The 17,450-nt window shown below is 40.9% G+C and overlaps 1 protein-coding gene across 8 annotated transcripts in view; it reads left to right on the top strand.

Annotated features, from left to right (window-relative positions):
• Nucleotides 1–7,429, top strand: part of ADCYAP1R1 (ADCYAP receptor type I) — a 138,026-nt gene extending 130,597 nt beyond the window's left edge. For 5 of the 8 annotated variants that reach the window (XM_048313894.1, XM_048314340.1, XM_048314154.1 and 2 more), the window contains 3 exons: nt 4,039–4,168; nt 4,401–4,442; nt 7,166–7,429. In XM_048313894.1, coding sequence (XP_048169851.1) covers nt 4,039–4,168; nt 4,401–4,442; nt 7,166–7,375 — 382 coding nt within the window. In that variant the 3' untranslated portion in view covers nt 7,376–7,429. The remainder of the gene's footprint in view (nt 1–4,038; nt 4,169–4,400; nt 4,443–7,165) is intronic. The other 3 variants (XM_048314429.1, XM_048314246.1, XM_048314065.1) reach the window with 1 other exon arrangement.
• The last annotated feature ends 10,021 nt before the right edge of the window (nt 7,430–17,450 follow it).

Raw genomic sequence — 17,450 nt, 5'->3', positions numbered from 1 at the left:
CTAGGAGTTAGGTTTAGGAGGAAATAGTTTGAAATATAAAGTTTGCTGCTTAGTGGACATCCTGATGCAGCACAGATGTCATGTTGGGCCTTTGCAGAGAACCAAATTTCATATTAAATGCAGCGTTTCTGAAAGATGGGAGACTGATAACTCTCTAAGCTGAAATCCTCTGCCTAGTCAAGGGCAAGAAGAGTTCAGCCTCAACAGGAGGCATTTAAACCTATTTTTTGTGTGTGTTAAAGTATGAAAGTCTTGGTAAGCTTTTCTCTTTTTCAAGTCCTTGCTCTGGAGATGGAAAAATTAAAAACCTGGAATCACTTACTGTGTTCAGGTGTTTCCTCAGGTCTTTTGGAAGTGATCCTACAGGCCTAATTAAATTTTTGGGAAAGACTGGAAAAGATCTGTCAGGGAAATTACTGAGGTTCCTGAAAGTTGTGTTAATATGTTGAGCATTTTGTGATAAAATAGATTCTTCAGTTTATTAAACATGAGCTGTGTTGAGCATTTCATTCTAATGACATCCTGTGCCTTCATGGTTTGCTCTTTATCCTTCTATTTGAAATCCTGTTATGATTATTTTTTGCACACATTTATCATGGAGATGATGAATATGTACCTTTGGCCAGAGAAACTGGGTTCCTCTAATCTAAACTTCACAAATCAACAGGGCAGCAATTTCTATGACAAACTCAGTCCTGGTTCCTTTTGAGGTCAATTAATAGATTTAGGATGTGATAAGAACTTCTTTAGGGGCAGAGGATTTGTCCTTGTGTGTCAGTGCTTCTTGCTCTTCATAAAGAATAAAGGGAATGTAAGTGTGGATTTAATTTAACTAAAAATAGATGCCATCATTGCAGATATGTCAAAGCATTAAGTTAATCAAAGTATACATTAATAGATGTACTCAGTACCCACAGGGTTTACAACAGGAGTCACCTCTTGTTAGAGACATCTGTAGCACACAAGAATTATGTTTTAAAAGTCTAATTTTCTCTGCAGGGACTTTAGAGACATTTTTAAAATAATTTCATTATCAATATCTACACTATGTATGTCCAAACCTTGGTGAGGTGAATGTTGCTTTGCAGGACTAGAGACCTTGATGTCTTCATTGCAGAAGTTTATATTTGATCAAAGTATTTCACTTAAGAGAGCTTTTAAACTGGGCAATTCTCTTATTTTTGAGACGTGGGACTAAATGGCAAAACAACAATATAATCTTACTTCAAAGTCTGTGGTTTGGAGACTTCTGCTTCTTTTTTGATTTTTTTATCTCAACAAGGGTGAGCGGTTGAGACTTAAGCAGTCTCCTTAATAAGTGTGCAATGGAAAAATAAAAGCATGATTCCTTCAAATACTGGTCAAATTAGACAACCTTCCTACTTTGTGTTTCTTTTACCATAAAGTTCTCATTTCATTTTTCAATAGAGGACTGAGGGAAAACAGAGGACTCTGCTATCTGTTTGTTTGTACTAACACTTCATGGAAAATCCACATTCATAGCCATGCTACTGGAGAAAGTCTTATGTTTGAAGTGTTTTTAAGGAAAATAAGAGCTGGAAAACAGAATGTCAGCCTCAACAAAAATTGATATTCAAATAGCTTTTTTTTAAAAATAACCCTAAGACTTTCCTCTCCGTGGGGAAATCTGAACAAGGCTTTCACTAGACCTTTTGGAGAACATTATCTTTCAAACAGCCACTTGAATGATCATTGTCCTCAGAACTTTTAGCTTCACCCCCCAAGTTTCTTGTCTGTCTGAAAGAGTGGGGGAAGAAAAGAGGAGGAATATCTTTGGCTGTAACAGTCCTGAGAATTCCATTATGTCATTTAAGATTTTCATTCCCCACTGCACATAAACTTAGACATCTCACAAAACCTTCTTTAAGTCTTCTCTCTTCCCAGTGTTCTTGAAAAAAAGCAATTCTTCATCATCATCCATGCAGGCATTAATATCTCTCAAGTTTTTTCTTATCATTAAAATCTTCTTTTCCTCTTTATAGATCTTAATAATCTATAAACTTCAGAATGTGTTATTTAATGCATTTTCTGCCTCGTGTTTATGACCATATTGAAGACAACATCTCAACTAAGTTGATGATGATGGCACTATATTTTAAGTTTCTACAAACTAATTACATGATTACTCAGGTATAAATAATGTCACAAAGCTGAAAGTAAAAAAAGATTTATTCTGCATCTTTCCCTAAATTAATCTCCCAAGAGTGCAGTAGGACAGAACATATTAATACACAATTCTATTCTGACTTTCAGATCAAAACAACATTTATCCTTTTGTTGTTGTTGTCCTTAATTCTGAATATAAATGATAGAAGATACAGAGAGATGATACTTTTTGGTCCAGTTTATTACCTTTAATTTGATTTTTTTTTAAATTCCATGACTAGTTTAAGACACTTATATTCTTTACATACATTTTTTACAGAGATAACATTACTCTATAATCTCTTCAATGTTTCTATTCCTTTTTATTAACCTGATTGCATGTCCATAGAGAAAAAGAACTAGGAAGGACTCCAAAAGCTCTTTTACACTGGCTCACTCCTGTATAGATTACTTTTTTTAGAGATCATCAAAGCTGGGCACTCTTTATGCTCTTCATCACACTGTTCCAAGGTTGTTCCTCCCTTTTCAAATGCTTTTGGCCAATGTGTAATTTTTTAACCCACAAGAACAGTGTTCTCTGGTTTGTGGGGTCTTTCACCAAAACCTGAGGTTTGGTGTCCATCAGACATTTAGGGCAGTCTCCAGGCAAGAGTTGTGATAAATTTATCCCCATTATGGCCCAAAGTCTGACTGAGAGACACCAGCACTGCACTGATGTCCCATTCCCAGTTCACTACTGGAGAGAACTGTGCTCTCAGAATTCTTGGAGATGAGTTAATTAAATCTTCAATGCTGCTAAAACAAACACATCATTTTGGGTTATCATCAAGCATGTGTTGGCAAATTCAAATCTGTCTGCAAGGTACCAAATAGATAAAAGCAGAGGGGACATTTGAGTTTTAACAAATATGCAGCTCTTCAAAAAATCTTTATGGCTTTTTTCCTTCTTTTGTCCTCCATCTGCCTTCTTCCCTTACCTGAATGTAATCAATTATATCCTTCTCCTCTGAAAATGCCCTGGAGGTTACTTTAGGTGGCTTTGTTTTTAATAAAGCACTTGCTCATTTTCAGATCAACATCTGCTTTCTCTTTGCCCTTTCTTTTGCTGTTCAGTCAGCAAATGACACTCACCAAAACAGGCCTGAGTCTTGGCTGGTCCCTGCTTTGGGGGAATGTCACCAGTTAAGTGCTCACATGTAACACATTCATTTCCAGCCCTTTTGTTTATATCTGCTGGGCTTGATTTCCCTCTGAAACCTCTTTATTCTGAAGCAACTGCAAAGTAGTTAAACAGTGGAATTGCACTCAGGTTTCCAGTAGTATAAATGAGACCAAAATCAAACCTTCAGGAATAATTGTGAGTATAAGAACAAGAACATGCAGGGGGGGTTAGCTTTTATTTGTATGGCTGTTGTTTTTTTAGCTTTATTTGTGTGGTTGTTTTGGAATTTTTTTGCTGTTCAGAAACATATTCACACACACACACAAAATCAACAAAAAACCCAAGTGATTTCAAATGCTCCACTGGGATTAAGCAAGAGGGTGAGAGGTTTATAATTGTACCATGGTAGCAGTCTGAATCCTTTAGCAAGATTCCCCTCCTCATTTTTTGGCACGGTAGGAGGAAATTCCAGCTTATAATAATGCAAATTAAAATAGCAGCAGAGAGCATTAAGCATTATTAATGTGCCATTACTGTAGCAGTGTGAAGAAGGGCGAGCAAACTGCAGCGTGTGTGCAATCAGTCTTTGGGAGCAAACAGGAATGTTGCGTATTTGTTTGTATAATTATGCAGTGTATGTATTTCCCCAAAGTCAGTCAGCAAAATATTTTCTGTGTTTTCTTCTTTAATTAAAGCGCAGGTTGCTAATTGCAAGGCTGCATTAAAGTTCTCTCCCTCTGTTGTGACAGGAGACTGGCTCGCTCCACCCTGCTGCTGATCCCCTTGTTTGGAATTCACTACACGGTGTTTGCCTTTTCTCCTGAGAATGTCAGTAAGCGGGAGAGACTGGTGTTTGAGTTGGGACTGGGATCCTTCCAGGTGATTATGCACTGAATTCTGCCTTCCTTAGAGCCGAATCTCTATTCTTTATAACTGCTTTGCATGCACAGCTCTCAGAGTGTGTCTCTGCTCATTTATGTGTATGTTTTGTATACCAGGATTTTGGTTTTATTTGTTTGCTTGGTTGTTTTCCTTTTTTTTAAATCCAGCTATTTTCTGGCACTCCTTCAGGATTTGAATTACGTTTTTGTTTTCTCTCCCATTTCCCTAGGGTTTTGTTGTTGCTGTTCTCTACTGCTTCTTGAATGGGGAGGTAAGACTTTTAATATTTAGTGTCCCTCACCTATCATGCACATCCCATTTTCTTGTGGGAGTAACTGCTGTTCTAACTGTCCATTCTAACTCACCATCTACCATAATCCCTGATACCTTAGGCTGAATCTCACAATTCTCAGAAAAAAAAATAAATAAAAGAGGATTTGTAATGTCTTTTTTAAACCAAAACATTGGCCTTTCCAGAGATGATGGCTCAGATTAAGGCTCCCTAATAGGGGTAGGATATGGACTGGTCTCTTTTGAAATGTCATCCCAGGTGCAGAATTTTGCAGTGGTTTTGTTGAACTTTGCCCTGTTCTTGCCAGCCCACTCTCCCAGCCAGTTCAGCTCTCTCCAAGAGGTCTGACATGTCCATTTCACCACCCAGTTTGGTGCCATCAGCCAAACTGGTGAGGGTGCTTTCAATCCCTTCACTGGGATTGTGATGAAGATGGTGAGGCCCTGGCGCAGGGTGCCCAGAGAAGCTGTGGCTGCCCCTGGATCCCTGGAAGTGCCCAAGGCCAGGTTGGACAGGGCTTGGAGATCCTGGGATAGTGGAAGGTGTCCCTGTGGGAGGGGGTTGGGACTGGATGGTCTTTAGGGTCTCTTCCAACCCAAACCATTCTATGCTCTGTGTAGAACAGTGTGGGGTCCAATATCAATACCTGGAGGACCCGACTAGTGATAAGGTGCCAGCCTGAGTAAAAACCATTGTTCACCACCCTCTCAGTGTGGTCTCTTTCCCACCATGCAGATCACCCACTCACTCCTTATCTTGCCAGCTTTCCTAGGAGAAGGGCTGGGGGAAACTGCCAAACCCTTCACTGAATTCCAAGTTTTCATGGGTCCTGGGCCTCTTTTTCTGGCACCGCCCAACTGGTGCCAGCTTCTCTCCTGAGCCCTGCCACCTTCATCCCTACACACAAACAGCCCAAGGATGTCAGATACCCAGAACCATCCCCCACACACCACCTGGGTGCCTTGCAAGCCTCACACCTCTCAACACATGGCAACTGCTGCTGCTGCTGGCATCAGTTTCCCACATTTGTGGGTTTTTTTTCCGATTCACTTGTGTCAATCTGCATTTCCCTGCCTTTGTTTATCTGGCTGAATATCTGAGGTAATGGTTTTCTGAACTGATGGAAGAGGGTTCCCTGCTCAAGGTGCCTTAAGAGGAATATCTAGAGTTCATCCATTCTCTCCTCCACTGCTACACATCTCTTGTGCACCCTAACAGTTGGAGTCTTTTCCTAAAATCACCTTCTTTTCTTCTTTTCAAGGGGGCTGAGTGCAGGTATAGCCTGGCATTGCTGATCTCTGGTACAAAAGGTCTCAAACTCCTCAATCCAAGTGATTGCTTCTCAGATAAACCATAGCAATCTCTAAGCTCATCAAACAAACTCACGGGTCATCTTTGCTCATGGGCATAGTCAAGATCTCCTGAAAGCCCTTGGAGAGAGTGGGGGGTGGTTCCTAGCCAAACCAACAAAACCAGGTTAATTAAAGCCATTTTCCCTCTCAAGAGATCAGAGAATGGTGATGAAAGAATGTCTTGGGCCTCCACTAAATTTCCTACAGCAAGAAAGGGTTTGGAATATCACACTGTCCCAGATGCAAGCACTATTCCCATTTTACAGAGATAATATAACTCCATGCTCTATCTAATTTGTAAATATCTATACTTTAACCAAAATAGGAATTTGGAGGTCCTAGAAGGAGAATGTAAGTTTTCCAGTTGGATTTTTCCTCCCTATAGTTTTTGTCCATACGGTTGAAGCCCTTGTTTAGCATTTCAACTTACGCTGATCCATTTTGACAATATTAATCCAGGAAAATCTAGAAACTACTGTTACAGACAAGAAAAACATCTTTGACACAGAAGCTCACTGGAGACTGGAAAAATATATTGGGAAAACATCTCTGCATAGTTCCTTGTTCGTCCTCTATTTCATTCAGAAATATGATACAGGAATGAGTAATAGACCAAGTAAATGTTGGTCTGAACTACTGTGATCTTTCTCATATTAAATCTTTGCTATTTTATATATTTATACATATGTGCACACCCTAGCAGTGTTGCCAGGAAACTGGTGATGAGTGAAAAGAAGAAAAGCTGTGGACTTATTTACTTATTGTCTAATTGAATTTCTGAGCGTGGATTGTTTTACTCTTAGTGATTTACTGGGGGTGCCCATTAAGAAAAAAAAAAAAACTTTCAAGAAAAAAAGGGTGTCACAGATGAACATTAATCCCAGAGCTGGTCTGCTTGGAGAGAATCTGAAAGCAGGAGGCAAAGTTTTCAGTAAACATCCATCCATTAATGGCAGGTGAGAGCAGCTGCCTGTGTGGACAGGGTGTTTCAGTATTTTCCAGTACTTTTTGATTGCTCATTTCTTTGGCTCCTTATTATGTCTTTGGTAGTGGCCTTTGATGAAAACAGGCTATTTTTTCCTCCGGGTAGTGTTGATCAGGTCTTCCATGCACCTCTGGGCTGATCCCAAATTATCTGAAGTCAGACATAGAACATGGGCTGGGCTGTAGTTCCCACTGCATGCCCAGACCTGTTCCAGCCATGGAGAAGTAACTTCAGATTTTGCTGAAAATCGGAGTTTAATAACAACCTTAAAAATAGTTCTGTGGAATTGTGGGGTTTTTTCTAATCTTGATAATTTGTCAGCATGTCCTCGAGCGGCTAAGTACATAAAAAATGACCTTTTGAAGTTTCTCCCTAAAGGTGCAATCAGAAATAAAGAGAAAATGGAGGAGCTGGAAAGTCAACCGGTATTTTGCTGTGGATTTCAAACATCGCCATCCTTCTCTAGCGAGCAGCGGAGTGAACGGGGGGACACAACTCTCCATTCTGAGCAAGAGCAGCTCTCAGATTCGGATGTCCAGCATAAATGCGGAGAACCTGGCGACATGAGCAGCTGAGGAGAACATAGCAACCAACAAGCAAACCAAAAACCATCCCTCGAAAAAGAAAAAGTGAAATAATAGTTTTGGTGGTGGTGCAGGTCTCTCCTTCCCTTTTTCCTTCCCTTTCCTTTCCTTCCCTTTCCTTTCCTTCCCTTTCCTTTCCTTTCCTTCCCTTTCCTTTCCTTCCCTTCCCTTTCCTTCCCTTCCCTTCCCTTCCCTTTCCTTCCCTTTCCTTCCCTTTCCTTCCCTTTCCTTCCCTTCCCTTCCCTTCCCTTCCCTTCCCTTCCCTTCCCTTCCCTTCCCTTCCCTTCCCTTCCCTTCCCTTCCCTTCCCTTCCCTTCCCTTCCCTTCCCTTCCCTTCCCTTCCCTTCCCTTCCCTTCCCTTCCCTTCCCTTCCCTTCCCTTCCCTTCCCTTCCCTTCCCTTCCCTTCCCTTCCCTTCCCTTCCCTTCCCTTCCCTTCCCTTCCCTTTCCTTTTTCCTTTCCTTTTTCCTCCTCTCCTCTCCTCTCCTCTCCTCTCCTCTCCTCTCCTCTCCTCTCCTCTCCTCTCCTCTCCTCTCCTCTCCTCTCCTCTCCTCTCCTCTCCTCTCCTCTCCTCTCCTCTCCTCTCCTCTCCTCTCCTCTCCTCTGAAAAAGCAAAGGAAATGTGTAAATATCTCTTTTTAACAGCCACTGTAAATACCCAGCTGTACTCAAGACCATTAATGGAGAATGTTTAAAAGACAAACAAGAGGCCAAACCCACCCACTCAACTATTGCCATTGCAGGGCATCTGCGAGTAATCCGTTGTCCGTCCAAAGTAACAAGTGATTGCTGTGCAGTTGTGATCCTTGGTTGCCAAACTGATCCTAGTCTGTGAATGGACATGACTGTTGTCATTTTTCCACTTGGTTTCCATTTTGGGTTGGATTTGCCTATTTTTGTTCCCCTAGTCCAACATGTCTTAGCCTGTCCCTGTCTTTTGGCACGTGAATTTCTGCAGTGTTTCTCTTTGGAGTCTTAGGATGGAGCTAACATGCTTGGGTTGATCAATCCAGCTGATTCAGGAGGATCTCCAGAAAATTAAGTTCATGGCTGGATTTAGTCAGACATTCCCGATGGATTTAAAGGAACAGCTGTGACAATGTGAATCTGCACATCAGTGCAGGAACTTCAGGCGAGAGCAGTGGGATCCGCTGTGCTTTTCCGTACCCAGGGACACTTCCAGGAATGCTTTCTGTCCTAGCTAAGCTGTGAATTTTCTAAAAGGGCCGTGCAGTTGAGATATAGCTCTATTTTTGGCATCAATTGATAGATTGATCATTTGGACTCTTTGAATAACACAAATAATTGTCCCTTCCCTCCCACTTTAAGAGCAAGAGTCAGTTCCAGGGTGGCCTTTCTGTCCAGATGACCTTGAACCCTCTGCATCAGTGGCCAGAAGTGGCATTGGTGGCTTGGGGCAGTGCTGTCACAGAGTGCCGTGCCTTTGCAATCTGGTTGACTTCCATGTGCTGACTCTTCTCTGCCAGAGCAAAGAGGCACGAGGAGGACCTGGCAGGATCACTCTGGAAGGTAAAAAATCACCTGCATTTGGTGTGAAAAAAATGACTAAACTGAACACTAAGATGGCACAGAAGGAAAGGATAAGGACTTTGGATGACTTCTCACACCTGGCAGTTCTCTCTCTCTCGGGATATTCGGTTTGTTTCACCACCAATGGTCTTACTGCTTTTCTTGGAGAGGAACTGGAATGTTCTTTCAACCTTTGCCTTGTAGTTAAAGCCACGACTGCTACAAATCTACTTCAACCCGATGTCGATGATGTCAATTCTTAAGAGTCTTTATACAGCGCAAAAAAGGCTTCGAGGGCCGTCCTAGCGCTCCCTTCATCTTGGATTTATGGATTTATGAACTGAGAAATATATATATATATATCTCAAATATATATATATGTGCGTGTATGTGTATGCATATATTACAAACAAAGATGAAAATGGCATTTTAAATGTGAAGTTTTGAACTGAAACTAATAGTAACCAGGAAATTCAAAATTCAGGCTTGTTCTTCGGTGTTAGTTGACATGATCATAAACTAAAAACAACAAAAAAAGAAGTGAAATACTCGGAATTTTAGTGTCAGCTGAGTGTGAGCTTTTAATTTCACTGGTTTTTGTTAGTTTAAGTAAAAGAGAAAAAAGAGTTTTAATGTCATTTTAAGCAAAGATTTTTAAAGATAATCCTAGTTTACTTATTTTTAAAAGGAGAAAAAATAAGGTCTCAGAAAGTTGTGAAAGACATATTAATTATAATAATACTTAACACTTGTATAGTCCTTTATGGGAAATAATCTGATCTTGGCTGGAGCCATCTAAATGTATGTAAATTTAATTCAAAACAGACAGAAATGTTGTTTGAGGTCATATTGGTACAGGATCATGCTCTTAAGAGATGGGGACAGCCCTGTCATGTGAAATCTACCCTGGCACAGAGGACCAGCAAAACAGTTGAAACCACTTCCATTTTACTCCAGGTTCATAAGTGGGATTATTATGATCCAAACACCTTTTTTTTTCCCAAGCCTACAGCACTGATTTGCTGCTCTGAGAGCAGATTTTATTCCCCTCCTCCCAGCTCTCTGCAAAAGTCACTGAAGTGTTTTTAACTGATAGATCAGCCCTTCCTCTCTCTTTAGATGCTTCTAAAAGCTGTTTTAGAAAGTTTCCCAGGGAACTAGGTACTTTGCTGTCCAGAAGGAGTTAAGGAAAGGCAGATTTATCAGGTAAATGCATATTTGGACAATTTTCTGTAGGATGGAATTTCACAAGGATTATATATTGACAACACTGTAAATGTATTATTTTAAAAAAATCCAAAGCTATTTTTTGCATGAATGGCTTACTAGCCAGTTTTCAATCATCAATAAAATAGAATTGTTGAGAAAAAGATATCAAATAACTGCCTCTAGCTGGGGACCTTTTTCTTGTTTCAGTCCAGAACTAGAAGGTGTTTGGATCTTTTCTTTTAATTTATTTTTATTGCTGTTGTTGAAATACTTCTGAGCCTACTTCTGGGTTCTGTTGTTTTCCTGGCCATCCTACAGTGCTCTGCAATTTGAGTTGGTGGATCTCAGTCCAGTGCCTTGTGGGCAAATGTCCACATCACCAAAACCACCCTCCAACCCTGCACACTGGCGACCAGGTCCTCAGCTAAATTAAATCCAGTACAGAAAACCGCTGTTATTGTTGTTAGAATAAACCCACTTCACCTGGAATTGGGATTTGGCCTCAGCACATTGCTATTACCATTAACTTCTGGTGGTCCCAGCTAGAGAGTCCAACGATGGAAAGTTGTGAAAATTTGCTACTTCCTCGAGCCAACGCTCAGGAGTTTGGAGAGCAGTGGAGGGGAAATTTCTGCTGTTGCAGACATTGTGTTTCTTGTTCAGTAGAAAAATTGAATCTGTTCACTGATTTACCAGAAGAAATGGGATCTCTCAACATATTAACTATAAAATATATAATACAAGAAAAACCCCAAACCAACCCTTCTATAATGATATTATTTCTCTGAAGAAAAGTGCTGATGCACTGGCAGATGGGGCTTTTCCTGAGTCACTGGAACTTTCCCAGTGTCCCTGGAAAGGTCACACTCGAGGTGTTCACAGTTATGGAATCCAGACTCTGATGCCATCGCACAAACGAGCTCTCCACAAATCTCTCTGTTGAATGTAAGCTGCAGGTTCTGGCCAGGCATGGCCACCCCACAGTGGCTGTTTTCCCATTTGTTTCGGGAAGGAAGGATCCAACAGGCAGTTTGCTTCTATGTGTGTGTAAATATCAACTGAGTGTACCAGTGCTTTGTTTGATTTTTCACTGTGAAATATATTTTGGAGCTAGAAAGGCTGTGTTATTAAAAACAGTACACAATTAAAACAAAACCCAAGTGTGCAGTGCTCCTTGAGCCATTTTTTCTACCATGTCCATGATGTATTTCCTGTCTAAATTTTCTTATTTTGCTTTTATAAATGTACAAAATTTTTTGTGCTGCAGGTTTTGTGACTATTTACTGTATCTAACCACTGTTTGATTATTGACTTGTCAGTGTGGAGTGCTGTTACTGCAGGACAATTCACATCCCAAAAATGAAAACTACAACCTAGATAGGAAAGGACAAGGCTGTTTTGTTGCTGCATGGGGATGTCACCTCCTTTTACCTTCACTTTTAGTATTTCTGGAACTCAGAGCCCAGGGAAAGAACCTGCAATGCTTAGTTCTGGGAAGCTTTCTATCCTAGAGGAAAAATACCCAAGTTCCTCTGCATCATTTAAGCATTTGCATTTGAAAACCAGGTGTTAAAATGGAGTGGTGGTAGATGGGATGAAGGTAGGTGAGTCCAGTGGAAAATGTAGTTTGGAAGTTAAATCCAGACATTTTATTGGGTGTTTGGCTCCTCCTCCTCAGCATCTGTCTCTCATTGTGCCTAAAGACAGTGCCCTGCAGCTGCAAAGCTAAACAACAGCCAGAAGTGGGCATGAACTGATAATTTGAGATTACCTTTGCAAAGATGACTCTCCCTGGACTCTCTCCATCATCACAGCAAGTGTGAGATACCTTGCAGAAGGGAATGCAGAGCAGTTCATAGAATCCACAGCCAAGGCTGGAGGTGACCTCAAATGGCCCATCTGGTCCAACCTTCCATGAGAAAGGGAGACCAGATGAGTTTATCCAACATCCTGTCCAGTCACATCTTGAAGATTTCCACTGATAAGGACCACGCCACATCTCTGGGGAGGTTGTTCCCAGGAATGGCTGTTCTCACTCTAAAAAAATTTCTTTCTTATATCAAGATGATCCTTCTCCTGGTGCAGCTTGTCACCCTTGCATTCTCCATGTGGATCCTTGTGAAAAAAGAACCTTCATCGTCTTTCTCACCACTCAGTACCGGAATAGTTTGATGAGGTCCCCACTGAGGTTTCTTTTCTCCAGAAATTAGTTCAGTTTTTCTTCTCTGCCCACATTGTCCATCCCTTTAATGATCTTCATGGTCCTCCTTTTGACCCTCTCCAGTCTGGCCACGTCTTTCTTGGATTTTGAGGACCAGAATGGGACACAAGATAGAGTTTCTTGGACTCCTGCTGAAAACCTGACCATGAAACTCTGATCCTCCTCAGCAGTGATAGAAGGATTAGTTGCCATCATTTGCCTCACCCATGTAATGTAAAATTGTGGCTTTTCATAATATTTTCGTATCAAAGGTGAATGAAATTCTGCTTCTGAATAGCAGAATAGATCGAGTGCTTGGATATGAAGGAACCTCTGGTCAGCTCAGAAATTCAGGTTTTTTTTCAAAAGTCCCATGGACAAAAGAAACCAGTAACTAAAAACAGGCAAAGCCACAAGGATCAAGACCAAAACATATTCACTCAATATGAAGGAAACTCTGTAACTGCCATTATTTTTGTACTATTTTGCTCCCACTCCTAAACTGATCACCTCTCCCTTCAAAATTCAGCACCTTTTGTTCACCTTCTCTTCCCACTGGAAAGTTATTGTAAAACTTTTCTGGCAGTGAGAAACCTTTATCTGAACTTGGAGTTGAAATAACTCCTGGCTCACTTGGATTCCTTGTCATATTAATCTTGCCTCCAGTTTTCTTCTCTTTTCCTGAGATATAAACAGCTTTATTTCAGATGAGGTCTACAGTTTGTCTTTGATCATGCAGCTGAAAGATAAGACTAAAAATAATCCTGTTATTAAGATGCATTTCTTTCAGCTCTAATCCAAATTTGGGCAGCAAAACCAACGCAAAGAATCAAATACAGACAGGCATGGATCCATTAAGAACAGCAGGATAATTACCTGGAAGCAGCAGCCAAGAATCCTGAGGGGGAAAAAAAAAAAAAAAAAAAAAAATGGAAAGAAATAAAAAAGAAACAATAAAAATTAAGAGAAAGATTTCCAGTTCTTGAAAGTGCATAAGTGAGATTTGGGGGTTGAACAATTTTCACTCAGCCAAACGCAAAAGGAAAAGAAATCCAATATTTTGCTTTTCTGTTTTCAGTTATAATCTTGCAAGGGAAGCTTTTCCTGTCAAATGGATGGGACACTCAGTCAAAAAACTGCAGGAAATCATCATTCAAATAGGTTAAAATACACTGATGGTGTCAGTTTGGGAGGTTTCAGTGCTTTTGTCTGACACTGTTACTAAATCTCTACTAAATCTGGCCTGTGAACCATACAAATATCCAACTTTACATTATTTTTTCCAGCCCAGCCCTGACAGAAACTAGAAATTTCCGATTTATAGCAAAAAAGTCTATGTCCAGGGTGACTTTAGCAAACAGTAGCAACAAAAGCAATGCAAACCCCATTAATTTAATTGGCTTGTTTGCCTTGGCATTTAAACTTGGGTTTCAGTAGTGTTTCAGGAACAATTGCCCATGTCAGAAGTTTTCAACCTGTAGCTTGTGGAGGCTTCAGAGCCCAGAGATTGTTTCTGAAGTGTCCATGGAAGATTATTAAGGAAAATAAGTTCATTCTTTGTATAACAATAGATTCTTTAAGGCTCCTGAAGAGCTTTAGTCTTACTTGTATTTTATGCAAAGGCTCCCACAGATCAAAAACTGAGAAAGTTCAATAAATTAAGATTTTTCCCCGTAAGATTATGTGATTCCATGATACCACACTCCTAAAGGGTATCCATGATACCCTTTAGTTCTGAGATCTCTCTCATGTGGGCAAGGCTTCAAGAGCAAGGTGTGCTTGTATTATTAATATTGTGCTTCTCCTCCTGTGCTCTGTGGCACTGCAGGACAGTGATTCTGACCTCGGCAGAGCTGTCAGAGCGTGGAAGGTCTAAAGGGAAGCAAGATCTGTGGTAAGAACAGGATATATGGATGCCACATGGGATCCTGCTTGGCATCCAGCTGCCAGGCAGGATTAGTGTCTCCTTAGTCATATCTATGGATATCTAGGAAACAGATAAACTCACGGAGTGGGATTCAGTCCAAACTCAGACTTTATAATCTCAGTGAGGGCAGTGTTCCTTGGGCTCCCGTTTCTGCAGCTGTAAAAACGTACATAATGCAAAAAAACAACCATATATCTGTTTTTAACTATTTTTCTTCCTTAGGGGTTAAATATCAAGGGCTATGTTAGAGATGCGTCCCTTTGAACATCTGGCACTTCTGGCATTAGGTATTAAACCTCTGGAAGAGATCTTGTGTTCCTGAGGAGACAGCTCAGAGCACACCCACATCACTTAGACACCAAAAGTGAAGATTTCTTCCTTTAATGTGTTTTCTCCACTTTGCCTTTTTGGTCACAAGAGAGAAGTGAGCAATTTCAGAGTACAAGCATCACACATATTTTTGATGTCTACTCCAGGGCCAGATGATTCACACTTTGCCAGTGGCTGTTTCTCTCCACCAGGACATCTCCCTGACCAGACTGGAGACAGGTGCTGACCCTGGGGAGGCCTAGATATAAATGAATTTTCCCTGTTAACTTTGCCCAGTCACTATTGCTCTGTCTCATGCATGCTGAGAAATGATGGTCTTGAAAAGCTTTGGGCTGGCTCCTGTTGGGTGCTACCAAGCAGATCTGGGAGAGGTGGATGCCTGGTAAAGAGTTAGGAGCTCTCATGAAGAGTTTTCAGGACGCTTTGTTCTCCCTGTCAGATTGTGTCCACGCAACCAGCACTTCTGTGTCCAGGAGCAAACCATAGTATATAGTGCACATGCAGTGAGAAAAAGAAAAAACCCAGGATTTTACCCTCTGATTTTAGCAGTCAGGCACATGCAACCAGTTCAGAATTGCATTTAAGAACAAATTAGGAAGATATGGAGGATGCAGTAGCAGCTAAGGATGCTCCGATGTTAATGATGCTCCGTGTATATCTGTACTAAAGAGCTAAGTTCAGCTAAATACACATTGTACTTTGTGTATGGAAACACACCAGCAGAGCTTGAACAATGTTTTGAACCTCATGGTCTTTCACCTTCTTATGATTCAAATTGCAATTTCCCATTGGCTTTCTTTTGGGGAATTCATCCATGTGAAGAATTACTGTGTGATATGACACTGTGTGATATGACACTCTTCAGTGTCTGAAATTACTTAGGCTTCTGCATATGCCTTTCCCAATGGACTTTGTGCTTGCAGAGAAGTCTCAAGAGGCCTTTGTGTATCAGTATAATCTGTAAAATACAAATATTTGGTGTGTTCATTCTCTTTCCCTTCTACTTGTCAATTTAGTGGCAATGCAACCTGCTGTAGCTCTGAGAAGAACCAAGTTATCGGATGGAAAGCTGTATTTTGGCTTTTGACTGTGTCAAGGTACAAAGTTACTGGCCTGGTGGGTCTAATACTGACCTTTTTTGGTCAAAATTGGTTTAATTGGTAACAAGATCTGGGGTTATTAAGCTTTGTTATGAGGTGGAAACACAAATATCAACTGCTGCTTTCTAACCTTTTTTGTGTTTTGAGAAATTGTTTTTAACATGTATACTGCTGTAGATGACACAATAAATGTATTATCATTTTGTAAATGTCTGTTCTGATATAAAATTGCACCAAAGAGAACTTTTTGTCTGTGAACTTACAGGGCAGTGTATTCTTCTTTGGGCTAAAAGGGTTCTCTGGCTTCTTCATGGGAAGGAGACCCTGGATTCTGCTGGACAAAGTCAGTCCTGAACCAACCAGGGGTGAACTCTCTGCCATGCACAGTGTTCCTTCTCCAAAAACCAGTGTTTATGTCCCTGCGTCAGTATCAGACAGGCCTGTGGGCTAAAATCACCAAATCAAATGTAACACACTCTCTAAAAACCCCTGTGGCTCTGGGTTTGATCCACAGGTCCTCTGGGGACTAAATACTATTGCTGCAGGGTATAAACAGTAGAAGAAACTCTGTTGTCCTCAAACAAAGACGTTGCCAGCTGGCAAAGGTGGGAAAAGATTGGTCTCTGTAACACCTGATGTGTTTCAAGGCTTCGTTTCTTTCATAGTCAAAGCAAACCTGAAGAGTTTTATCATCAGGGTAATTCTTAAAGTATCGAGTACATTCACACTACTGAAACAGAGGATTCCACAGAAGATGAATTATTTCTGATGTTTTTCCCCCTCTTTATCCTTTGTTTCAGCTGCCATAAGTCTTTGCCTGTCCCTCGTGGATCTATGAATCCTCCAAACAGGCTGCATCTTTTGAATGTTACCCTCCCTCATTGTTAAGCCAAAGTTCAGGTGTTTGGAGCCCTGTCGTTTGATGGAAAAGTGGACACACATTTAGTGAAAGTGAGGTCAGAGATGTGTCAGGGAGCAGCAGGGCTGGGGGCTGGACATCCCCGTCCCACAGCATTGCTGAGGCAGCACCTGGGATCAAGGGGGACCATGGGCAGATGGGGAATTGGGAGGGACAGGGCAGATCTATATATTTTCACTTTTTGCTGCATTTCAAGTCACCATAAATACCCTTCACATGGATTTCCACGTGACCTGAGGCAGCCTCAGCCCTTTTTTTTGAGGGCTGGTTGATGGGGCACAGGATGTCCCCTTCCCACCATGTGCAGAATGGCTGCACCAGTCAGTGTCTCCCTAATCATGGAGATCAGCAAATGTAGAACAGGGAATCTGCAGAAAGCCTAATTTCTTAAGGTTGCATCTAGCCTAAGTGATTTTTTAGGCTCCTTTTATAGCTAAGAGGCAGAGAAAGAAAAGGTACCTCCAAAAGTATTTCAGCCACTCTAAAATCCCTACATAAATATCTGCTATTTTAAAGACAAAATACCACACTAGAGCACATTTGCTCCAAATCCCAGACACCTGATTTAAATGAGGAAAACCTCATTAATAGGTCTGTCAACACACCAAGGAACAACGACCTTGAACTCAGTTGTATTTTCTGCAACTGGACAAATCTTACTCAGATGCTCAAATAATTCTTGCTCTGGATGAATCAGGCAGCCTCAGGGAAGTTTTGAATGTGCAAATCTGCCTGCTGGAAAGATTTATTTTAATTTGGAGCCCAATCAATCAAATTTTCTGAAAAAAACATGCTGACATTGTCGGAGTTAGAAATCTACTCTCTGCTCTAGAAATTTCAGTTACCTTGACA

This window comes from Corvus hawaiiensis, chromosome 1 (genome assembly GCF_020740725.1).
Source record: "Corvus hawaiiensis isolate bCorHaw1 chromosome 1, bCorHaw1.pri.cur, whole genome shotgun sequence".
Classification (NCBI taxonomy): domain Eukaryota; kingdom Metazoa; phylum Chordata; class Aves; order Passeriformes; family Corvidae; genus Corvus; species Corvus hawaiiensis.
The sequence above is the reverse complement of the archived record's forward strand: the minus strand, read 5'-3'. Positions and strand labels throughout refer to the sequence as shown.